Below are 27,354 nucleotides of genomic sequence, written 5' to 3'. Positions count from 1 at the left end.
ACCCAGGTACAATCCCTTGTGGAAGACCTACGCCTTCCCTATCATTCATTTAATCTAAATAAACACTAGCACCGCAAACCTACCCAAAAGTCAAAATCATTCCCTTATGAGATGTACAAGCATACCTCTATTTACACAGTAAGACCCAGACTTTAAGGCTATTGACCTTAACTAGCTATGGTCTTAACTTTGAGGCTATGGACCTTACATCAAATTGGACAGAAGTTTATGGCTTTGGAAATTCGGATTCAGTTGATTCAAAGGCAAAGGCAGACTTACAGATTTGTTTGTTGCTACATTTTAAACTTTATTTCTGTACTTAAGGGCGAACTTACTGTTCTTATCCTGTAAGAATGCCTGTACAGTTGTGTTTCATACAGCGAAGCAACTCAACTCCATGAAGCATCTAGAGTATGTTGGTAACAACACACAGTAAATTTTGAGTCATAACTGTAACACATAATATACTGATGTTTTAATAGTTTTAAGTCGATCGGCTTCTAAGTGAAAAAAAAAAAAATCTGTGAAATAAATTCTCTTCAAATTCCACTCTAGTCTTTGCATTTCCAAGCAAGGTTCTGTACTGAGTCTGGCTGGAATGGAGTTAGTTTTCCCCACAGCAGCCCGTTTAGTACTGTGCTCTGCACCTTTAGGTAGAACAGCATTGGTATTGCACCAATGTTTTGGCTATAGATGAGCAGTGCTGTCACAGCACCAAGGTTGTTTCTCCAACCCATCCCTCAAAGGCCAGTATACTGGATGTGGGCAAGAGTTAGGGAGGGGACATCACCAGGGCATCTGACCTAAACCAACCAGAAGGATATTCCATACTGTATGAAGTCATGCTCAGCAATAAAAGCTGAAGTAAGGGAAGGAGAAAGGGAGGCTCTCATTATGAACATATTGGTCTTCCCCAAAACCACTATGCCTGTTGAGGTCCTGTTCTACAAGACGTGGACAAACATCACTTGCAGATCAGAAGTAGAGAATATTTGTTTTCCCCTTTCGCTTTCATCAGCCTTTGCTTTTTTTTTTTTTTTTTTTTTTTTTAATTAAACTGTCCGTATTTAAACCCATGAGGTTTTATTTTTTCATTGTATTTTCTTCCCTTTTCCTTCTGTGTAGGGGGAGTGAGAAAGTGGCATGGTGGGGCTGAGCTGCCCATCAGTTATTAAACCACGCAGTTTCTAAAGCCAAATGTTATTTAATTCACTGGATATACTGAGAGATTTTTTGGTGATTTGTCAGGAGAGTGATGATGTTTCACTGCAGTTTTGTGAAGTCATAATTTGATGAAACTCTTCCAACTAGAAGTAATGTAATGACCAACCACTTAAGGTAATACCATAATCGAAATGAACCTTGAAAAATCTGCTCTGTGAGAGAACCTACCTCCAAACATGCTCTGAAATCCTTCCAAAACTTTTTCTCTAGTGGTGTTTATATATATATATACATAGATATAAAAGTTTAATTGCTTTTCTGAAATTTAGAATCAAGTTAATTGACAGAGCTTACCTTGGTCTAGGCAGTCACCATAAACAGGATCCCTTACAGGTTCATGGTGCATTTCCTTCTGATAAATCTTGAAGTTATTATTTCAGTATATGACATCAAAGCCATCTTGAGGCTTGACAACAGCTTGCTTCCCATCTCTCCCTGCCCTCCATCACATCACACATAACTTTGTCAGAAGATTGGGAGGAAAAAATACTTTGATGTGATTCAATTACTGAAAAACTATATTCTAAAAGATTCCCAAAGCTAGGGAAATTTGGCTATAAATAATTAGTGTTCTGCATATTTATGGTATAAGAGCTCTTTACAGAGCTTACATTATAAATCATTATTTATCTACTTTTCCTTAAAATGTTGAAGTCACAATATCATTTGTTTAAACTCCTGAAGCATACTAAACTTCATTCCTCAGAAGAATATTCACTCCGTTGTTTTTTTGTTTGTTTGTTTCCCATTCTGCCATTAGGTTATATCACGGTGCTTCCAAGACATAATATGCTTCACAACCATTAAGATCCACAACATGCAAACACGTATACACGCATCATTACATTCAACTCATCTGATCACTGAAATGAACAATACTATTTACTGCAGTTACATATGAAATATGCTGTAGAACAAGGCCTCTCTGGAATGGAATACTGAATTTAAATAGACCAAGCATGGCATTTAAATTATGGGTATTTAAGAAGAAGTTGAGGTGATTTTCAGAGGGCTATTTTTTCCTGAAATGCTCTTGCTTCCAGTCAGCTGCAACTGAACGGTTCCAGCCAACACTTTACTTAGGGTCAGCAATGTTCAGCAGTTACTGATCTATTCTTTATCTGTGTTAATTTTTCATTATACTTAGTTGTAACCTCAAAATAGGTTGTAAAAAATAAATAAATAAAAAATTGGAAACTCCAAAAGTGTATAGCACTGCCATTCAAAGGAGCATTTAAATTTAGAAACAAATATCAACCATAGTACCTCAAATTCCAATGCAATTTAAAGATATGATTATAAAATATGATGACTATGAAGAAAATAAGCAAATGTTGTCTATTTTGATAGACAACAAATCAAGGACCTTGTTCTTCCTCTATGAATTGATGTTTCCCTTTGTCTTTCAGTAATCTCCTTAACATGACACTTGCTGGCATTAATCATGACTGAAGCTGCACTGAAGTATTTTTAATTCATTTAATTTCAAGGAAGCCTTTCAGGATGTAAGTTCTCTAAAAACAAAGCTTGAAAAATTTTATTAGCTGTTGTTTCCCCTGTCATTCAAAACACTTAAACTGATGCTATTTAAGACCTGGATGTAGAAAGCTCCCTAGCTCCTCCCAAGATTTTGCTGTTCAATTTGATAAACTGTATTACCTTGATTAATAATTATTTAACCATAACATCAATTAATAATACAAATCTTGTCTAAGTCATGCCACATATTGTACAAACACATCTGGAGAGTCTGATCTTGTAGAGTCTAAAATCAGCTATGAAATAAATGAAAGAAGGGAAGGATAAGAAGTAAAACATCATAAAAGCCAAGTTGATCAGGATAATGGGCATGTATCTCACATTTTTTGTGCCAAGAACAGCTGATATATAAGATTGATTAAAAAGTATATAATGTATACAAAATTTGTATAAGCTATTATATATAGAAATATTTTATACTTTTTTATAAAATAAATATATTGACTACACGTAACATACACACATCTGTCAGTTATTGCAGATATTTTAGCAAAACAGTACTGAGCCTAGAGTAGTCAGTCTGTAGAACAGTGCTTTTCTGGGGGAAACATGTTCAGACCAAGGCAAGAACTCCCTGTATGAAGCATAGTGTGTGGAAAAAAGCTGAGATAACTTCTGTATGCTGTGCTGGAAAATGTCACTGGAGGAGAGAAAGAAATGGAGGAATGCTTTGTAATAGATTTATAATTTAAAGGAGGGTCACAAACAGAAACCAGGATAAAGTTAATGTATGTGTCTATGGGAAAGCAAGGTCTGAGATTCAGAAGAGGATTTCCTCAGCAAAAATCTCAACTCTGATGTTTGTCCCGCTGATATAAAATCTATTTGGCCTGGCAGAGAGAGGGTTGTGGAAATTGAACTCACTGCTATGTTAAAGAACTTATTGCTAAAATATGAATAATAATTCTTGCAATGGCAGGATGGAGGTCTATGCATGAAAAGATTTATATAAGTGCTAAGTGTTGTTATTGTTATTACATTCAGAAAGTACAGAAGGCTTTAAAAGCACTAACTTTTCTAGTGCAGAACATCACCTGTTCTTTCTGCAGCCAGTAAAGAAGACATAAAATGAATGTAGTTATTGCAAGAAACTGTCTGGTTCTAAATTCTGATGCATATTTTTTGTCTCTAGAAAAAGTAAACAACCATTAATAGCAGGAATTTTATGATACAAAACACAGTAAAATATACAGCAAGCTATAAAGTATATGAAAAGCTGTTCTACTTTACATAAACTTGTTTTTCATGAGGAAATTATTTAATTGGAAAGATGTTTTGAGAGCAATCAGAAGGCAATGCATAAAAAGGTGTCTGGTTTGGAATGATGAAAAGAGAATGGAGCCAATTTTTAAAACATAACGAATAAGGAAGTAAGTACATAGTGGGTGCTAGAAAATCAGCCAATGAGATTGATATATCTATTCCTCTTTTTCAGAAGGACAAGTACCTGCTCTCCAAGGAGGACCATATTCTAATAGCATTTAAGTAGCAGTCAGTATCCCCCCTGTGAAAGATGCAGTGGTCAGCTTGAGTTACATCATTTTTTTCTATGACAAAACCCTTTTACGTTTAGGTTGTCTTGCATTGGGTGATGATAATTTTTAAGGCTGTAGCCCAGGATTACATCTTTGGGTACACCAAATTTTGGATATTTATTTTCTGATTTAGGATTTTTAAAATACATCATTTATTTTCTGTCTTCTGCTTACATTTCAAACTTTGCTGTTTACTCAACGGACAGCAGAAGTTTCACATTCAACACTCCCTTCATCCAAGACCAGCAATAATTCATTTGCCCTTTCAACATATCATTTTCAGAAACTGTGAGTATTGCCTCTGTATATAACCAATTTTTCCTTTGAAAATACTTATTTCACTGAGAAAAATAAAAAGGAAGATTTTTCTTTCATATACTTAAAGCATTAATTACAGGAAGAGAGTAATTGGTACTGCCTAAGAGGTTAAAATACTTGCTCTGAACAGAGCTGTCACTAGTACAGTACTTACATTTATAAAGTGATTTCTGCATGAATAGGATTGTTCCAGGATGAAACAACATTTTTAATACTGTAAACAAACAAGAGATGAATGCATAAAATGAACTGTTTAACAGGGCTTTAGGTACCCCTTGTGCATTGTATTTGGAAATGAAGTCCTCAAACTCAGAAGCAGAGGGATTCTCTGTAGATTAGAAGGTAGCCCCACAGTCCTTTCAGTAGCATCTTTTCATACAAAATTTGGCACTAACCCTCCATTTGCTTCAGCAAACGACTTCATGCTTTGTCCTTTTAATCCAATTTCCACCTTAATAGTCTACAATGCAGTGAAAATACTGAAAGAAGATGCCTGGAAATGTATTGTGTTGGAAATCTAACTCAGGCAGTAATCCAATCAGTTAGTTCTTCATTAACTGAGAAATTTAACCCACAGATAATCCACACAACTACCTTTCAAACTAGCTATGACTGGATACAGTTATCACACAGATATGACTCAAAAAGGCAGGTAAGAGGCTAAGTCTGACAAAAAGTAAAGGAACAGATACAACTGAAAGCCACAATAAGGACTGTAATCCTTATCACAGCTTGAACAGCTCAGTCTGTACATTATTACAGCATTAGTTACTTAGCTGGTGCAGCTGTTAAGTGTATAGGCTACCCTATTTTGGAATAACTTCCTTATTAGCAGGTATTATCTCCTCTTTTCTGTAGGCCAAAACATCCATGCATACCTTAAGCAGACACCCCATAGCAGCCAGAATCCCATTCGGGAAAGCCTCATTCATACTTTACTGTTGTGGAAAACAGTAATTTCCTTGTAAGTAAACATTGCTACTTTTGCTTCATCTTTCTTAGACCGATTAACCATATGATGTCCTGAAAATGACAGACAGTTGTGGACTCCAACAGCCAGCACCTATCCGTGCTGGCAAAGAAGGGCTCCAAACCAGTATCACAGTGTCTCTCTTGCAGAAGCTCCATAGATCCACTGATGAATTAAAGGCAACATATCATCACTGTCAACATAGTGAGATTCACCAGAGGTTAAATCAAAAATAAAACACCAACAATCTTCAAGCAACTTAAATATGACGAAAACATAGCACTAAGATATTACCATCAGAATATCAGTACCATGTATCTTTTTATCCTATTCAAACTAGTATCTCTTCATACATGTCTTTAATTCATGCTTTCAGCAGAAGCAGGAGACAGAAAACTGTACCTACCCAAAGCAAAAGCATATTCAATAGTTTAATGGATTACAGTCTTGCAAATCATAATCTGCAGAAAGCACAAAGCAAGTGAATTGAGTGCTGGAGCTCACCAGAGTTCATTGCAACAATCTTAACTGTAGCACTCCTACTTCCCTTCACAGTGGGAAAACATGACAAATAAAAGCCAAGAGTAGATAATTCATATTAATTCTAGTGTATGGGGTGCATGCTAAATTCTCAATGGCTATGACTGGCAAAAAAAGAATTGTGGAGTATTTTGTACCATTTGTGAAGCATTTTCTGAGTGTATCTTCTTTTGCATAGCCAAACTTGTCAGTTTTACACAGTTCTCCATAGAAAACTAAATTGTTTCTTAATAATTTCCACAATTTCTCAAAGATATAAGGTTTTGTTTATATAGAACATTTCAAAGTTAACGCATGAGAAGCACAAAAGTGTGCAGGAAGGAGGAGGAAGACCCAAGAAAATGGAAAATACATTTCCTGGCATTATTTGCCCACACTGGCTCTCAGCAATAAACTATCACTGTTGCTTAGTGAAAAGGATTTGCATACAGGATATGTCTCTGATTCTTGTTTTCTTCTTGTTTCTCTGAGTGACTGCAGCAAGGGCGAAGACTTTTTTTTTTCTTCTGGATAGTTTCATTAAGTGCAGCTCAGCCCTCTCCTACTCCTTGGTTAAAGTCCCAAATATATATATATATATATTCATTTTCAAGGTCTTATCCATTGATTCAAAGAGTAAAAGAGTTCTCTCCATGCTTGTTTGGTTGTTTTGAGCTGATAGCTTTAGACAAAAGCAGGTGACTGTAATATGTCTGAAGGCTTCAGTACCACCCTCTCACAAGCCATTTTCTTTTGCTGCCTTTGCAACGTGTGCAGAGCTTTGGCGAATGTTTCACCATTTTCAGGCTTGTTTCCTTCCAGCTTTCACAGTTTACTTCAAAAAATCTCATCTTTTTAACTAGAAAAGTTTCTGAAGATCCTTAAGATAACTCTGAAAATCCTGATGACCTTTCCTTTAGACCCAGTTCTTCTTTCTTTGCTGTTGTCCCCTGCTTCCTTTCTTAAAAGAACATCTCTTGGTACAAGGACAAGGTAGAAGTAATGGCTTACCATGTATAGATAAATCCAGATGGGCAACTAAGGAGATTTTTCCAGAGAGGAAATACCTGGCAGCTGGTTTTCTTTTTAAAAAACAAACAAACAAACATTTTTTTTTCTTTCTCGAATCTGATATTTAAGAGATTTGGAAAGCAAAATAGCACTGAAATCAGGGAGAAAACTGAAGCAGGCACCATTCACTTTCTCTGAAGAAATGAGAAACATGTTTGGGGACTATTGCAATTGTTCTAATGAGAAGAGCACCTTTGGTGTCCACTTTGTAATGGTTGAAATAGACATTGAATATTTCAATGATTAATGCTATTTTCAACTCATTCATCCACTATAAAAGCCTTTTAACCAGGAGTCCTGTTTTTTTGTTAGGGAACGTTATGAAGCGATATTTATCCTCAGATTTTTCTGTTCAGCAATGTACTTTATCCACCTCACCGGGAATGAATGGGAGTCTGAAAATTAAACATTTCAGATGAAAGGATACAACACAGAAATTAATTTTCCAACTATGTGTTCAGCTTTTTTGTTTGCTTTAAAGACAGTCCACCTGTCTATTCTGTAACCTATAACAGCAGTTGCCAGCCTTCAGTCCTTATTCTCTCATTTGGGAAGAAAATTCATTCATGACTAAATCACAGATCCTTGCTTAGCAGCATCTAATCACTGCTCATCTTAGTTGTTTTGTTTTTATTCTTATTTTTATTCAGTACCTTGAAAATTAAGCTTCCAGTCTTTTCATGCAAAAGGAATTGCTGAAAACTGAAAAATTTTAGTGGGTTGGGATGGGTTGGAGCGAGAACTCAAGTCTCATTGTACTGATCCCACTTGCTGGTAAGCTGTTATGTCAGCTGTTGCCCCTAAATCCCTTTTGGACCACAGGGAGGGATTCTTACCATCACTTTCACAAGCCAAATTTCTTAATTTTTAGAACTCCCATCATAATAATATTTCAACACTCTGAAAAGAAAAAAAAAGTTTTAGAGTCTAACCTGTGGCAACAGAAGCCTTTGTTCAACTGTTACAGATTTTCTGAGGAATACAGCAGGTTGTGATCATACTTATATCAACTGAGATAACTTTTGTAACTAACTTCTACAGATAAACCCATCCTACTTTCACCACACTACTCCAAAATGTTAAATGCATAACTGAATTTCCTTTTCTCAAGGCATATGATTTTATAACCCATGGCAGGAAAGGATAAGAAGAGTCAATTGACAACAGTATGTTATGCCTGTCCAAACATTTGAAATGCCATATCTCTTCAGTAGCTTGGCTTACACATCATTCTTTTGCTTTCTACATTAGTGTTTATGAACCAGTCATCTATCAAGCCCTGCAAAATCAAAGAGTAGATATTCTGGAGGCAACATTTTTTTTCATACTTTCAGAAAGGCACACACAAACATATGTGGTCTAATAGCAATTAGCACGTCAGAGAGCACATTGTTTCTTTGGGCTTGAAATACCACTTTCAAACACAAGATTGGCAGACTTGCTGAAATTGCTAAGCCACACACTTCAGCTTTCTGGAATACATGAAAAGACTGCATTTCTGTCCAATGGTAGGCTTTCTTAATGAAATTTTTTGGTGCTAGAAGATGTGAAACAAGCTCCTTACAGAGCATTGTAAGGTGAATTCTAATATAAAACTATCATTTTCTCTAATGCTAAACTAGCATTAATTTTCTAACAATAAGCTACCATTAATTCAGTAAATATAAATCAGGACCTTCTAAAGTTACAATACTCTGCAAAAAATGGCTAAGCCATCTTGTCAATGTGCTACATTTGTATTAAAAAGTGAACTATAACCACAATTCATATATGTTAACTGCAGAAACAGAAAAGAAAAAAGAAAAGAAGAAAGAAGAGAGAGAAAGAGAGAGAAGAGAGAAAGAGAGAGAAAGAGAAAGAAAGAGAGAGAGAGAAAGAAAGAAAAAGAAAGAAGAGAAGAGAAGAGAGAAAGAGAGAGAGAGAAAGAGAGAGAGAAAAGAAAGAGAGAAAGAGAGAGAGAGAAAGAAAGAAAGAGAGAAGAGAGAAAGAGAGAAAGAGAGAAGAGAGAAAGAAAGAGAAAGAGAAAGAAAGAAAGAAAGAAAAAGAAAAGAAGAAAGAAAAGAAAGAAAGAAAAAAAAGAACAGAGACCACACCCTGTATGGAATAGTGCATCTGAAAAGCATTAGTTTTCGACACTATTGCTTGGCTTCACCTCTCCATCCTGACATTAGCAGGTTAAATTTTGGCATAAAGAAATAAAGGAACTGCACTGAGGAACAATGAGTGTTTTCTAGCTCAGTTTCTTTTCGCCTCCAATGAAATTTTTTAGTGCTGGAAGATGTGAAGCAAGCTCCTCAGAGGTCAGCACCAGTCATTCAGAATCTACAGGATTATATGATCCTAGAGTTTTCTTGCTTCAGAAGTGTAATGGTATGTTTGAAAAGTATGAAGAGAGTAGCAGTCAGTGTGCCTGATTAATCTGCCATGAAGGCATCATACTTGTTCTACAACATAAGTTGGGCCCCATGGTTCAGAAGGGATGAAGACAAACAAATATTTCTTCGTACCTCCATTTGAAAGCTCAAATAACTGACGTGTAATGAAATCAATTCATCTAATGTACCCATATTCTTGGAACAGAGGATACTGAGGCTTTACCAGAGCAAGAAAAGCCTCTGCGATATGAATCCATACACATGGTAGGCCAACACAATTTTTGCCTGACAAACTTGTCTCACGTTATAACAGCAGACAATTCTTTGAAAAGATGAATTGTGGATAATAATACATTAGAATGCATCTTCATAGTGAAATACTCATAGTAGCCTAAAGTGAAGAGACACAAGTGCCTGACTTCCAGCAGGTATGAGCTCATGGTTCAATTTAGGAATCCTCATATAGTGTCTTCCTAATACTAAACCAGAAATAGGTATTTTAAAGGAAAGAACAATGAGCTAATGTGAAAAAAAAATGTTAGATGCATTTAATTGTATGCAAGTGACTAAATAGCTCTAGGTAGTTCTATAGAAGCATAACCATATAGATGCAGACAGATTTTATTATTATTTAATTTTTTTTTGGTAATGAATGGCTGAGTTTTATGATTCTGAATTGTTTGTAGTGCACCTAGTTAAGACGTATTTTCAACATCAGATTTCTTCCTTTTGACTAGAGCAAAACTGAGAGAAAAAAAAATTACTCTAAAAAAAGTTTACATTCTCACTTAGAATAGTTGGTGGAAAACAGACCAATTCAACTGACTTCCTGCCTTTATTACTATTAATTTACTCAGATTCTTCAAAAGAAAGAGGACCTGGTGAATCTGCAAGACAACGCCAAATATTGGTGGTTGTGTGCTGTCCAGACAATGGCAATCTCTCCATTGTTATGCTATTTATAAATGAAATGTGTAGAATCTATAGAGGCAAATGCTGTTGATGGTATTACTTTCTCCGATGACCAGTAGAAGCTACCAGTTATAGGAAGTTCTCAACCTGCCTGTAGGTTGCTCTTTGGGTTGAACTACGGCGTTTTTAGGAGGCTGCTTGAGGAGACTGACAAAATTCAGTGTACAAAACAACATGATCTTGAAAAAAGATGCCTAAAAATCTGAATGAAATGTGAAGAGTGCTAACCAATTCATTTCTTTGTTTGACACAGAAAAGCTATCAATTTAAACTGCCATGACTTGGAATCATCTTACCTGTTTGAGCTCTCATAGTCAGATGATTTACTTACACAAGGTGCACTCAGTGAACACCCTTATCTTGCACATTGATTTTAGGGTGGGATGGTGCACCATTAAAGCAAGGACAGATGGCAAAAAAATGGAGTCACCCATAGCACTTTGTTACTACAGAGTGACCACCTAAGAGTAAATTCCACTTGGTCTGTAAATAATCACAAATTCAGAGCTGGTAGGAACTGAAAATATTTACAGAAGGACTTAAAATTGAAATTACAAGTATCTTTCAAGCTACTGATCATGCACTATTAAACAAGTTTTATTGCCTTATCATAGTAATTAATTTTTGTTTCACATTAATGACATTCTTATCATGCCTAAGTTGCTAATGGAATTTGACAACAGCAAATACCATAAGATCATTTAGCTTATTCATGTCACTGGCAGGGACGAATACATATCTTTACATTATTGATCTTCCTAATATACTAATTGCTTCTAAAATGAAGGACTGTCTCTATGTGTTTTAGTCATTGCAAGGAAGGGTTAATTCGCACATGTCTTTTTAATATCTGTTTTTTTTTTAAAGAAAGCAATTATCACATTTCTAAACAGCAGTCCTAAACCTAAACTTTAGGTATACCCCATAACACTACATCTTAATATATGCTTCCTAATAAATATATGACCTTACTAAACCTTCTAGCTTGTTTCATCACCAGTCTGATCTGATATTAATGAGTGATTAAATTTATTGAAGGGAAAAAGGTAGAGTTCAAAGTAAAATTCTCATGTTCATCAGAAACACCAAGACTTCATTTTGGCTTTCTACTTATTTGCAAAAAGCTGTTCCAGCCTGTAATGGATGCTTTAGGTCTTCCGAGTACTTTTTCTGGACTGTCTTCAAAAAGAAGTGTTTATTCTGTCCAACTGTCTATGAGAGCAGCTCGCTCAGCAGACCTGCACTCTCCGGCTGCAGCTGGAACTACCGAGCATGTGGAAGCTGCAGGGCTGGCTGTAAATGTGGGCGGTACTGGTGCTGCAGCCTGGGTATTATATATACTCCAGTATATATACTCCAGGAAGGAGTATTGACACAGAAAGTAGGAGACTTAAGGACTCTGCATTGCCCTTGGAAATGGGTACATTTCTCCCCTTGTCAAAGAAAGGTTGTATATGGCCCTTAAACTACTTCAGATCAGATTTTTTATTTTTTATTTTTTAAATAATAAAAAGACAGTTATGAATTCTACAAAACAAGTGTAAAGTTTCATCACATACATGCTTTCTCCTGTGTTATTACTTCATTACAAGCAGTACTAACACTTCCTTCTATTTTTGTCATTAAAGAAACTGGAAGCACAGCTGAAAAAGTTGAAAGATACTGAGCAATAGTATTTGTGTATAAAGTGCTTAATTACAAACATATTTTCAGTTCTAATTATGTTCTTATTATCCCAATTACTTTGCTACTTATATATTTAAACACAATTATATACTGTGATATGCACCTCTCCTCTATTACATTTACTAGTAAGGCCAATTTTATTCAAATATACTCATTGCACTTTTTTTTTTTTTTCAAACTGTATTATTATTGTACAAAATGACAAAGTGCTACTGATCACATAGAATGTGTACTTTAGACTGATACTAAATAAGCATCAATTTTATTATTATTCCAAGTAAAGTATTTGCAGGATTAGTATGCAGTTTAGTGCAAGCTTGTTTTAACTTCCACTTGACCTTCACTTTTTTTTTAAAAAAAAAAAAAGATTTTTGTATTCATACAAACATTCCTGCTGAAGATGGGGTTAAACTTGTCACAAGCATTTTAATAAAATACCGAAGACCTTCTTTAATTTATGGCAGATATATTTTCAAGAAGGAAAATGCTGATATTATCTTGGTTATAAGCTTACTGCTGAAATGATTTAGATATTCTTTTCCTTTCACACAGTATCACTATAAAGTCTTTCTTTGCAGGCAATGAATTATAGTTGACACTTCAAACCTATTCTGTCAGTATCTCCTAGTTCAGAAAAATGAGAAAACATAAATATTTATTCTATATATACGGAAGAAACACAAGACTCTGATAAAATGATCCATTATGGAATGATAAATAATTGTTACATGTGTTACACTTAGAACAGGAAAGGGCAAAAAAATGCCACTTTTTAATATGAGGATTTGAGGTTATTGTGTAAATAAAAATGCAGTCCTTTTATCACATTGAGCTGATAAGCCCTGTGATTTCTGATGGAATGCACTTCATGACTACATTGAAGATGAGGCTTCCTGTTGCAGACACTTGGTCCAATTTGTTAAAGTCTATTAATAACATGCTTTAACTGTGTAAAAATATTTATGCAAACAGCTTTCCATTTCCCCAGCTTATATGTGCAATACTTCCCTAGCTTAAGTTCAGCAATTAATAAGACTAGGAATTCATTTTTTCCATCAAACGATCTGTTCAATGTCTTTAATCTTCTTCCTATTACTAATATAAGCTGCTATATTATGTAAAGAAGTAAAGACTATAATAAACTGCTAAATACTTCTATGAAAACTACCCAAGTGTTACTATAAATTTTCCTGTTGGATGGGATGGGGTCAGTATGGAAAAAAAAATAATACTTCCAAATTTTTGAAATAATATTATCAGTCTTACTATCAGTCTTTCCTTCCAAAAAGGCAGCAAACAAGCAAGCAAACAAAAATATGTGCAAGCCAAAATGCAGTAACCAGAATTAAACAACTTGTTTTTTTATTATTATTATTATTCACAAAGTCCGGTTTTATGCTAGAAATTGAAGATCTCTAAGGCAAAGAACATTCTTTTTTAATTGAGTTTTTTAACTGTATAGCCTTTAACGTAAAACCTAAATATATTAATAATATAAATTATAAAGTTTAAAAAAATAAAAAATCAAAATGACCAGCTCTTGGGGTAAGATTGGTCACGAGATAGGTATAATATGTAAATGCACAGAATTATTTACTAATTAGTGTTATGGGAGCGATCACAGAATGCAATGTAAAGGCTTTCTCTTTTTTAAATTCAAATTAAAATACAAATAGATTAAGTGAAAATAAGGTTAGAGTTAGTTCAGTAAATAAAAATCAGGAACTTCTAAAGTTACAATACTCTGGAGAAAATGGCTAACCCATCTTGTGAATGTGCTACATTTGTATTAAAAACCACAATTCATATATGCTAACTTAGCAGAAAAAGAAAAAAAGAAGAGAAAGAAAAAAAAAAGAACAGAGAACACCACCAGATATGCAATAGTGCATCTGAAAAGTATTAATTTTTGACATTATTGCTGGCTTCATCTCTCCATCATTGGCAGGTTAACTTTTGGCATAAAGACATAAGGAGCTACACTGAGGAAAACAAACTGTTTTCTAGCCAGTTTCTTGTCTCCTTCAGTGGCCACAGGCAGACACAGAGGAAAACTGCAAGATGAAGGCAAGAACAAATCAAATCTATCCTACCAATTTCCCCAATTAAATTATTTCTAGCTACAATAATCTTTATCTCAGTAATTTTGAGATAAAGCAATTTCACTCAAATACTTAGTACTGTAGAAGGAATTTAGAAAATGTAGACTTTAGGAACAATACTATTATTTTAACACTACAAATCTTCCACTTTTCCATCACAGATGAAATAAATCAAATAAAAGTTTATTTTAAAATTTGTCTATGTGTTCAGTGTTTCTACATGACATTTTGAAGGAGGAATGGAGGGATAAAACGAATTTCTCTCCATGGTATACAGAGAGATTTTTCAGCACCTCACATTGGTGGTGAAGTTCCCTCTCCTCAACCTTTCTTATAGGAACTGTGATGGGGTTTGTTTTTTGCAATTTTGCATGCTTCCTCTTTTTGAATAACTTGGCGCCTCTGCAGATACTGAAAGGTTTCTCAAATAATGATATGAGTTTAAAATTGGGTTATTTTTACTCCTGCTGCCTTATCTGGCTAAAATATGAACAATGGTGACTTCTGGATTATCTACAGGTTCTGAATGACACTGCATCTTTGTTGTCTCTATTGCCATTCAAATACCACTCTTTCAAACACAAAGGACACTGTTAAAACAACAACATTTTGCAGAAGCAACCAACATCTAAAATTCTGCACAACATGAAAACACACAAAAATTAGTATTTTATGTGTGACTCCATTTTTAAATTCTCACTTACTGAGATCTTTTTTCCAGAGCTACCTATAAAAATAAAGACTGTCAGGAAACTGACCAGTAAAAATAAATATCTAAAATGCAAGAAAAAATTCTCTGCTCCTTTTTTTTACACTTCCTACTTTTTCATATCTTGTCTCTTTATTTGGGTATCATACCTCCCAGACTTAAAGCTACATAGAACAAAGATGCCCTTATTCTTGACTTTATGGTTAATTTTCTACACTTCTCTAAGAAGATACTTTCTAAAGGCCTATCTTATCATCCTAAAATTATGGATATTTATCTTCATAATGTCTACCCTCATGTGAGCAATATCAGATTAAACTGAGTTTACCCACATGCAGAAAGTCTACTGAAAATTTGGAGAAAACTGAAGTACAGCTGAAGGTTGGAAAACATACATTAAGGTAGAAGACAACTAAGTCACAGTCTGTAAATACTTCTACAGGAAAATGAAAATCCCAAACAAATGAGCCTTTGATTTAGCTGACAAGGTTTACAACAGATAGAGGCTTAATCTAGACTAGAAATCAAACTAATATTTATCACTGGAAGTCACTCTGTTTCATTTGAAATATTTTAATTAATATTCATATTATCAATTTGTTTTTTTTTTTCCAAAATATGTTCTTATCCACACCAAATTTAGAAAAGAAGCACTATGGCACATGCTACATAATAAATTAGACTGGCTGGTGGTAATGACCTCTCCTGGCCTTCTACTCTATGAATCTTAGAAAACAAACCCTGGCTACTGATCAACAAATTGACATTATTATTACTACTATTAAACACATTTTAAGATGACAACAAACAACAAGAACTAAACAAGAATACAGGAAATATTTCTATTATCATTCACATGTACAGATTTAAGGCAATTTTTCACACCGATTGCTCAATTTGGAATTTCTGCTGTAAATCACTCTCAGCGGTGAATCATTAATTAGAACCACTACTTAAGTTGACTCTTTTCAGAGACGATGCTCAAGATCGGGGTCCTAGAACACAATATCTTACACCTTGTTGAGCCCCAACCCAACAGTGACAGTCTGAAAATCTACAAGCAGCAATTGATCCTAACTACAGAAATAAGAGAAAGTCTCTCTCATTAGATACAACATGAACGCAAGTAACTCTTAATTTTATTCAGTCTCCCAGACAACCCATATATGATAAGCCTACTCTTGTGGGGTAAACTGAGAGGAAAGCTCCAAACCAGGAAGCTCTGTCTTTGAATGGATAAATACAGAAGAACTGTAAATAAAATAAAGCCAGAAACAGTAACTGGTACTTTGAGTGTTATTTGCATTAGTTCATCTAGAGCACCTAAACTACAATGCAACTTCCTTTCAGCTCCAGTGTGGGTTTGCACTGGTGTACATGGATGGAGGACTTGCTCTGCTGGCCATGAACTGGAGAATCATCTCCAGGCCCGCATCCTAGCCCACAACAAAATGCATTTCCTAGGTTAAAAACCCAATTTGGGTGCTCTGAAATCACTTCTGCCAGTGTCTTTCTCAGTGGACACTGGCATGCTCTACAAGAGTTTTTAGAAAGTAATTTTAGCCAATTAAGTTGTGCAGTAGGCATACCTCCAATTCTTTTGTGATACGGAGATTGTAGAATATTACCAAACCAGTGCCTTATGAGAGAAAACAGAGGTATCTTTATTGGAAGAATTTGTGTGCTGATTTCTGCTGCCCATTATCTTCTTTCCTGTGCTGACTACAATCAATTTAAACACAATCTTACCAGAGTTTAAAAAAAAAAAAATTAGGACTGGATACTGGAAAACTAATTTCTCAAAGATAATACTCATTATATTCCAAGTCTCTCTGAATTTAACTGTATTTCAGTAACATTTTCACTGTTTTTAAATAAAACGAAGACCATAAATATGGCATAGAATATGTAGTTCTGTGTACTCCAGGTGATCCAGAGGTTTATGGAAACTAAGATGGCTGAGTATTCACTTAAAAAAAATATAAAAGATTAACCTGTAGGAAACTGTTCAAATAAGAAGGATTTAGTAGGTCAATGAGGTCTATGAAAGATAATGGCGTGTGCTAATCCACTTCAGAATCTTCAGAAAATAGCCATATGGTGTTAAATTAACATACATTTAGTTTTAATTTGCTGTTAATTAGGGTAGATAAATTAATGTATATATGGGTATCACAAAAATACATATTAATAGCAAAAAGAGCTATTCTAATAGATAACACACATCACTGATTCTAGTGCGCTAAAATATGTAGGTAATATGAATTCTTCAGTGTCTGCTAAAAATTCTCCTTAACAGTGAGAGTAATTTAAAGAAACAACACTTTGATGAAGCAGCATTGCAACACAATTGGGATTGTACTGCAGTTCAGCGATAACCCTGAAACAACTGGGTAGGGAAAAATCTATATAACCTACGTTATTAATGACTTCTGAGTGACCTCTGCTTATCTTCACTACCTTAAAGATGACATTGAAATTTTCAACTGTGCTCAAGCTTCATTATTCAAAATCTAGACTATAATAACTGGAGTATTCTAATGATATTTTCAACCTGTCATATTAAATAAAGAAGAAAATTTCTGAGATTATATATGATCTAGAAAAATGATCGCTGCTTTGCTTATATAGTGCAATGTGAAATCTAATGTTTACACTGCATACAATGATCAGAGAATGTATTTGCTTAATTTTCATTCAAATATTACAGATAACAGAGAAGATAGCAAATCATTCAGAAAAAACAAAGGAAGGAAGGAAGGAAGGAAGGAAGGAAGGAAGAAAGAAAGAAAAGGAAAAAAAAGGAAAGAAAGAAGAAAGAAAAAGAAAGGAAAGAAAGAAAGAAAGAAAGAAAGAAGAAAAGGAAAGAAAGAAGAAAGAAAAAAAAGAAAGAGGAGAAAAGAGAAAGAAAAGAAAGGGAGAAAAAAGAAGAGAAAAAGAGAAAAAGGGAAAGAAGAAAAGAAAAGAAAGAAAGAAAGAAAAAGAAAAAAAAGAAGAAAGAAAGAAAGAAAAGAAAGAAAAAGAAAAGAAGAAAGAAGACACGAAGAAAGAAAAGAGAAAAGAAGAAGGCTACGAATGAGTTACACTAGATATTGAAAAGGAGTTATAAATTTACTTCCCTCGGGAAGGAATTTCAATTGTACATCGCACATACCACTCACAGATGACAACAATAACTTACATGACCTGTTATCATGCCTTTCCATGAACACCCTCAAAACATACAGTCACAGCTGGACAGGTAGCACACATAGGTACACTCAAGCCACTGACACTAGTACAGCTAGCAAAATATACAGCCTCTGGGTACAGGCCTCATCTTGTACAACTTGCTGCTATTTTCTAGTTAAAGTTTCTTAGTTGAACATTTCTTAGTTAAAATCTTACTTAAAGTTTGCTTAATTTTATTTTTTCATTACATTTCCCACTCTCTTCCCCCAGCCAAAAAATATATTTTATGATTTAATTATGTATTTTGAGCTGAAATTAAAACTGTTCTCCCTTCCTTCCTTCCTTCCTTCCTTCTTTCCCTCCTTCCCTCCTTTTCCTTTCCTTTCTTCTTTTTTTATTTCTTCTTAAAATACAACCGATTGATTAACATACCACAACACTTTTACAGTGACAAAATATAACATGTAAACTTCAAACTGAATTTACAAAAAAATAAAACAAATTTTTGTGGGCAATGTGTTAAATAAAAACAATGTTTTAAATATACAATGGCTTTAATTTGTTTATTTGGTTCCTATCCATTTCAAAGAGTATTTCAGGTAGTTTCTCAAATAAAAAAGAAGCTAGTATAGTTCAATGAAAGTTTGTGTGCTTTTTTGTTTGTTTGTTTTGTCTTTTTTTTTTCTCTTTGTAGGAATCTATTTCCAACTTATCTGTATTCAGAATACGAATATAAATTTGTACACAAGTAATTCTAAATGCCATTGGCTTTCCACTTTTAATGCTGTTATTCTTCCAAAGAATGTATCCACAGATCAATGACCCTTTCATACAATCTGAAAATGCCAAAGAATAACACTTCATGGATAATACTGTTTTCACTTGACTTACAATAGTCATTTTTAAAACAGAAAGTCAGCATAACATCCTAAAATTACTAAGGATGCCATCCAGAGTATTTATATATCAGGGGAAATGACATGGAAATAGAATTAGATAACTAATAATAATTCACACACTAATTTCAAACTAAAGACATGGTAAAATGAATGAATCTCACAGATTAACGAACTGCTTATTTGGCAGCATATATTGTTACATTTTTTGCATGTTTCATCATTTTTCTGTTACTTTTTATTAATTATGGCTACTCTGAATTGATGATCTCTAATGTACACATCAGTATGTATCAAGACTGATGAATGCATCCTGGATGTTCAAGTCACGTGGAGGGTCTGCCCATATGCAGGACTCTTGCTGTAACCCTGCATGTTTTCCTGCAGCAAATTTGCAGACACACTTTACAAAACAAGTGGAGCTGACAGAAAATTCCAGGAGTCTATCTCCTTTACCTCATTGCCATCAGAAAGACTTTCTTATGGTGACCTGCAAATATGCACTTTTGCCTGGGTACTGCTTGCTGCTCTGTGTTTTCTTTCAGTCCTTCCCCCTTTTTTCTCCCCCAGAGGAAAGTCTGATAGCAGATTATCTAATTTATCTAACTTTTATAGTGCACTTTTCTCTATAGTCCATGTGTAGAGAGTGGTGTCAGTTTCTGAATTCAATTATTTTGGTACTGGAAAAAAAAAAAAAGTTATTTTCTAAATTTCTAGCTTGGATTCTTTATTGCTTTTAGAAATATGTCTGACTGTCAGGCAATAAAAGAGAATACTGCAGGGATTCTTAGCTTTTGACATTTTTAATTGCTTCTGCTTTGGTTATTACACAATAGATAGTTTCATCATATAAATATAATGTATCTTTGTAAAATCCTTTAAAATATGATTTCAAACCAATGAATGCCATTTTCTATTTGCCTTTAATTTCCTCTCAATAGTAAGTTCATCAGAGTGTAACAATTAATTAACTTAATTAAGCTAACTTAATTATGTTCTTTCATAGGTCAATATGTAGAGCTCCTCAGATTAATAGCAGAGCTTGTAAAGTTAATCTTCTTGTATAATGCAAATGATGCCAAGTCATGTATTAAATACCTTCCTGAGTAACAGATGATACAGGACTAAATGTACTTTAAAGAACGGCAGAGACTGTGAAAAGGTTAAATAAAGAAAAATATCTTGGATTTGTGGAAATTTTAAACAGACCTAATTCATTTTTTAAGTTAATAATCTTCTTCCGAGAGGAGGCCTCATTCCATAAAGACATTTACAGCTTAAATATACATACATAAAAAATTGACTTCAAACGCAGAACTGCATGACAACATTTTCCAGCCATCTTCAACCTTTACGTTTCTTTATAAAGAAGATTACATAAAACAGTCATGTGAAAAGATTAGATGGAAAATGTGAATTCTTAACTTCAGAGCATTTGCATGCCTACTGTATTTCCCAGTTTATTTTACAGAGGAATCACTTCAGTAGCCAAAGGTATTACGCTCTCATATCTGCTTATTATTAATTCACTGTTAACACAGAGTCTAAGGCTTTTTTAGGCATGTGGCTTAGCAATTTTGCTATGAAATATTAATGGGAACTACAGTAATCATAACAATTACTTTTAGAAGCATAAAAAGTAAAATCAAACAAACCTTTTGAGTGCCAAAGATGAACAGGTGACTGACCTCTTCTGTTAAACAAATGAGTCTGATGGTTGAAACCCATAGTCTGACATCAGGACCACAGGGCAAATAGCCAAATTTCAGCCAACTAATCAAATTTCAGTCTTCTCTGGAATTAATCTGATTTAGGTTCAGAAAATATTCTAAATGCATAGGAATTCCAGGTCTATAATCCATTGCAACTCTTTGTTGCAACACAAAGAAAACAAAGAAGGTGGGGGCACTAAGTATTCTGTAAGGTGATTTGAACATGAGTGAAAAGGAAAAGGCTCTGAAAGTGTGAAAACTACTCAGAACTTTTAAAACCAGAATAAAGTACTAAGAAATACACCAGCAGGACCAATCCTATGTCTGCTAGGGGATAGATTACACAGATGATGTGTGTTCTTCTCTTTGTTAAACTATGCCATGTAGAATTTATGATTTTGCACAAAATGACGTTGCACATCCTGACCTCAGGATGATGAAAAGGTCCAGAGCATAAATCAGCTTGTGTTCCAAAATCACAGGCCTACGACTTCTGATATAAAGGAGAATAATCTATGATATAGAATAACTAGTATATTAGCATGTATGATTTTTCTTCAGAAAGCACCTGCTAGGTCCATACAGCATGGAAGTTTCCAATTACTTTTCTGAGCACTTTAAAAGTTAAACAAAAAATTTAGTGTTCAGGAGTAAATCTGTAGTCCAACCCATTCTATGTGTGTAACTTTTTTTTTTCCAATTAACAGTGTGTCAAGAACAACATATTTATAGCAAAAACAGTCTGACAATTCTTTTATCAAATAAGTTCAAGTTATCAGCTACTCAGAACAGAGGGAAATTATTGTTATATCTATGAAGTTTAGAAAAGAACTCTTTTTTTTTCATAAGTGCAAGCATAACAGACTTGTATTTACAAAGATAGATAATATACAAATATATTTCTCTAATATTTTCTTGTGTTGTCTACAAATCATCTTCCTTCTTGCCAATGTTTATTCTACAAGATGATTGAGTTATTTCCTCAAAGGAAAAATGAAAGATGGAAATCCAGTTATTTAACAGTCTTCTAGTAACAGCAGATAGACAAAATATCACACGAGCATTATTACAATCTTTACCATAGAATTATCTTTTATTCAGTTCTTTCAGAACATTTCACATCTTACTTTGCTTAAAAAGAAAACACCTTAGTATAATAAAAATAAAAATAAAAAGCATAAAGATGGATTGGATGCTTTGCTGAATAAGTTTATGTTCTGGGGTTATTAAAGAATAATCTGTTTTAGTACTAACTTGAAGAGTCAATAGGACTTGTTGAATAAATGTTTTATCCAGAGATCAAGGAAAGAAGATAATTCAAAAAAAAAATCTGATGCAAATTGTGTTCATAAAAATTAAGAAACGCTCCCTTTGCATCTGGTTCCCCCAGACTTTCTGAGAATAATGTAATGATTTAACATTGAACTTGTAAACTGCTTGAACTATCCTTACAACTAATGTCAGACGTCTTAAGTGTGGGACACATCTTTTCCTATAGAACAAAACACAGCTGTTCACTAGTAATGGAAAAGAAGTCTGTGCGCTCTCCAGATATAGGGCAAGCATTGAAAGCTTAATAATAGATAGTACCTATCTATTAGGTACTTAGTAATAGATAGTACTATAAGATAGTACCTGTCTTAATCCTTCTTTAATTCAGACTCCCAAAATTTTGCACAACTTTTGTAGCTTTTGTACAGCACTTAGAAACCAACACAGATACATGGGCAATTCATGTTCATATGATACAGTGATGTCATTCATATTTTACCCTAAGGTGTTCCATATGATTTTGGGGGGAAGGGGAGAGGGTGAAGAAAAGAAGGTTGGCTGGTTGTTTTATTCTTATTTATTGATTTATTTTCTAACAGAACTAAATCTCATAGAGAGAATCACACAGCATTTCATCTGTATTCATACTGCTCTAGTAACACAGCCATTCGAAAAGACTAGCTCTGTTAGCCTCTAGGCTTACACTACTAAAACATGATTAATTGATTTGCCAGTGGATCAGCAAAGGAAATTAATACACATAACTCATGCATTTCTATTTTACCTCTAATTAAAGATGAGGATATGCCTTTTATGAGACTCAGGTTTAAGGGAACTGTCAAAAGTAGTCTCTTCTTAGTTAGATAACCAACTCCTGATTCTCACTCCCAGTAGATTAAAGTGCTGCTTACGAGAAATGGTATCAAAATACTAGAGTAATACCCATCAGTCTTGCTCTTTAGCCACTATAAAACTATTTAAAAAAAAAAAAAAAAAGTAAAATTACTTTAACAACAAACCTTCATTTTTTTCAGTGTGATTGCATATTCATCTAAAAAAATTATATATTTACTAAATATACTGCAACTGCTAGATGGACAATGCAAGTGACCCCACCAAATGGTGTAAGGGTCATGAAATGTAATTTCTTAGCCTTTTAATTTTATTGAACAATTACATTGTTATTCAAGCAAGTGCATTTGTGTATTTTAAAAGCTCTGAATCTTAAGTAATCAACATGTCCAGAGATTTTTCTTTCATTAGTTAATGGTAAAGAATGTGTGGTATCAGAGATACAATTCAATGTATTGACTCAGGGCATACTAACAATAGTGAGGTACTGAATATTGAAATGGTTGTGGAGACAAAATTCCTATGTAATTTAAAAAATGTAAATTTAAAAACTATGTAATTTAGTATAACATTTTATGAAAAGCAGAGTTATCCTACAGTTCCCTAAGAAACTGGAAAGAAGGTCTAATTAAGTGACACTGAAATTCAGATGGCACACATCTGTCCCCTTTCAAATGCATTGAATTTTTCTTTCAATTTCACTGTTGCATGCTAGTTATTAAAAATGACAATAAAAACATACAACATTGACTCATCAATCACACAGGTAACTTCCTTACTTTAGTATGGATAGTAATTCAAATCATTCAAGCATTCAAATCTATAAAGATTAAATTCTGATTATGGGGGATTGCAAAGGTTTTGAAAACACAGGGTAAGGTATCTTTCTAACTTTAAATATGGTTTGGTTATTTTATAAGCCAAAGTGTTACTGCATCTGAAGGACACTAACGAATACACACACTTTCCCGAATCTTTCACATGTGCAAAACTTTCACAGGTGTAAAACATAAACACCGAACATGCTAATTATTATGCAGTGACTTTTGTCATATGCCACATAGCTGGACACCGTCCCTGTCCCACCCAGTTACATCTGATTTCAGAGCATGAGAAGAGGCTGGGAAGAAGGGGAGCAGTAACAAGAGCAGGACCCATCCTGCCCTCCTGCTGAGTAACAGTGGCCATGGAGAAACAGACCTCAAAATTCAACCATTGCCTTGACTAGCAGAGACAACTGGAGAAGCAAAGCAAAGCCTCATCTAAGTGACCACAAGGCATCACACAAAGTTAAAACTGATGACACAAGTAACTGTGTGTAAGAGTCGGACTGGGCTACCTAAGGAGAAGAAATTGTAAGCAAGAAAATGACATGGATTGTACAAACTAACAGCAACTTATGGAATTTTCCTGATTTCCTGCTACTATAAATTGTTCTCACATTTGCAAGTCTGAAACACTTTTGAACGTCACTTTCCATATCCCTCTTTCAAAATTCCCATCCATTCCACCTTCCTGAAATCCTTAGTCTGATAGCTATTTTACTTTTAAACTTCTTTCCTGCTTCCCTTTTCCATGGCTGCACTTGAACATTTCCTTAACTGCCTTCTCACCAGTACTGATGGGTCAAATTCAGATGAGAAAGAAATTATTATACTAATAATGCATCAGCTATAGCTAATAGCTATAGTTAATTCTGAATATTAAGTAATTAAGCAAATACTGAAAGAATACAAGGGAGTGGTGTACCAAGAGACTTCAAATAAAAAGAGGATTTAAAAAGGCATTTGTTGAGTAAAGCTCTGCAAACACTTTTGTTGGTGTTAGAGGCAGGTTTTTTAAAGTTTAATTCACAAGCGTTTGTTTACCATGCTGACTTACCCCCATGTAACTTAGACGGGCTGTTTCCTGGTGGGTTCTGAATTTGGAAATTCAACATATTGGTGCTCCCCTCTCAAGGTTCCCTGCAAATCCAACCACAAAACTCTTTCTAACTCACCTCTGTTTTGATATAAACTGCAGTAACTTTTTTTTTTTTTTTGAGAAAGTCTCATTCTGTTATAAAACACATATAATAAATACTTTATGACCCTAGGTTCAGCTAAACAGCTTCACCATAAACTGAGATATCTACTAAAATTCAAGAGGTGCATTCTCATCTTTCAGTTCTCTGATGTTTCCTCAGGATCCTCTCCCCCACAGTTTAGCCGTTTGTATTCCACACAGGCCAAAATTGAGATAAGTTGGAAAAGCTGAAAATTAGGAGCCAGAACCCATGGCATTCCATGGACTAAGCTCCCTTTGCAACTCAGGAAAATATACAAAGGTATTACTTAAAATTTATATCATTCTATCTTCAGGACTGCTTAGATGTGATAACTTGAATATGTGGTGATACTCCAAAATAAGTGAAGTACCTTAAGTGAAATACCAGAATATACTCTTAAGAATTCTACCAGCCTTGTATTGAGAATTTGTCTCTTCTTCAAACAAAGTGACAAGACGCAGAGGAAAGGAGAAATCCATAAAGGAATTTGATAATTATCTAAAGGCTGCACTAGAGAAACAATGAATGTCACTGTAAGAGAGTTGTGTTTCCTATTGCTAATATTTCATTTTCTCCTTTACTGGGAAGAGTATAGTGAAAGAAAATCTGAGAAAAACAACAGTATTTACATTACCTGGTACTTAGCATGTCTTTAGAAACAATAGTAATAACTGGTTGAGGAAGCCAAGACCAAGAATATTAAGGATACTCCATGTGAAAGACTTCTCTCAGAAAGGGTTGATTTAGATAACAGTGTTTCCCTGAAAGGATGATTCTCATCATAAAATGAAGCTGGAATTCTGTGGACAACCTCTTCTCCAGCTATGGTGTACTCTGACAAGTATGAATTGCAAGGACCAAAAAAGTCAGTCATTAGCTATGTTGTAGAGCTACATTACAAGTCAGCACCTTTTCTTATAACAACAGGGAGTATGGCCTTATGCCACACTACATCATTATCATCTAGTATATTATTTTTTTTTTTAGAAAAAAGGTCACATTGATAGGCGCAATAATATTATCAAGGGCCTTTCCTTTGTCCAACCCAGCAGTTGGCTGCATTTAATTTAGGATGACAAAAGCTTTACATCTACTTATATAATTAATTACAGATTCTATTTCTGTTTCTTTAGTCTTTTAAAGCTTAATTTGCTCAAATCTAGCAGATTTCCTCTCACTGTCATGGATGTATGAAAGATAGGAACAAAAAAATATAGTTTCCCAATCACTGATAATAAGAAACAGGATTTAAAATGCAGTAGATGTAATATACTTGGCTTACATAATTAAGGTCCTAAAATTTACCTTGGTCTTGTGTGTCAGTGGTATGGGAGGATAAGATAGAGTTTTAGCTTTAGAAAGTCTCTAGTATAAGTAAAGCATGAAAAGCAGAGGCAGACGAGTACCCCCCAACAGTTAATCTTGGAATAGAATAGACACAGACGGTCCTACCTCTTCTGGATGTTTCTGTGCCACCGATACCAGCTCTTCAGAGCTACTTCTTGAGGTAGAGGGTACCACATTACCTGGGGCCTCTGAGACCACCTCATTTGACGGCTCGGAGTCCTGAGGGCAACAGAGACAAATAGACCCCTCAGCAGCGTGTTGATGTGGTACTCCAGGAAAGAGAGAGTTCTCAGAGGAGCTGTGCTCTGATCACAGGAAAACAGAGAATACCTGAAGTCTAAAAACTCTTTTTTACAGTGGGCAACTTGTTTTACCCCAGAGGCAAAAACATCTGCCATATACGTTCCCTTAAAATGGCAATACTTTCTTCACAAGAGCATTTTAAGCCTTAGTAAATAGCTATATAGCATTTCAGAATTGAAAAGTTCTGAATAAGCATGCTTGTTTTGCCCATACCTACCCCTGCTCCTAAACTGCAAGGAAGGGAAAACTACAATTCTTCCCCTTATTGAAGATGGAGATTCCTGCAAAACAGCCGTGACCATGCTAGAACAACCCCACACAAATGTATTTTATCAATTGCTGTAAACTGATATAGCACAGAAAACTGGTAAAGCTAGAGGAGTCAGTAGATGACTGTCAACTTTAACACTACAGTCAAATAAGTAAAATAAAAACACTAAAGTAGTTAACATTCTTTTTTCTAAATTACCTTTACATTGAATTTGCAATGCAATGTGACTAGATTAGTCAAAATAAAAATCACTTTAATACCTCCACTGCTTCACACAGTGGTTTTGATAACTGCATAGATTGAGATATTTTACTATGGAGGAAAAAATCCATTAATCGGTACTATCTCTACTGTGCTTGTAACGCTCATTACAGAAGATATTTTAGTTGTCATTGCTTAGCAAGCAGAATATGCGCTTTTGATGTATCACTTTCTCTCTACAGTCATTAATTGCAAGGAAATC

The 27,354-nt window shown here is 34.5% G+C and overlaps 1 protein-coding gene across 1 annotated transcript in view; it reads right to left on the bottom strand.

Annotated features, from left to right (window-relative positions):
• Window positions 1-27,354, bottom strand: part of PHF14 (PHD finger protein 14) — a 163,155-nt gene that overhangs the window by 9,605 nt on the left and 126,196 nt on the right. The window contains 1 exon segment of the mRNA XM_040547426.1: window positions 26,423-26,536. Within this exon segment, the coding sequence (XP_040403360.1) occupies window positions 26,423-26,536 (114 nt within the window).

This window comes from Cygnus olor, chromosome 2 (assembly GCF_009769625.2).
Source record: "Cygnus olor isolate bCygOlo1 chromosome 2, bCygOlo1.pri.v2, whole genome shotgun sequence".
Lineage (NCBI taxonomy): Eukaryota > Metazoa > Chordata > Aves > Anseriformes > Anatidae > Cygnus > Cygnus olor.
The sequence above is the reverse complement of the archived record's forward strand: the minus strand, read 5'-3'. Positions and strand labels throughout refer to the sequence as shown.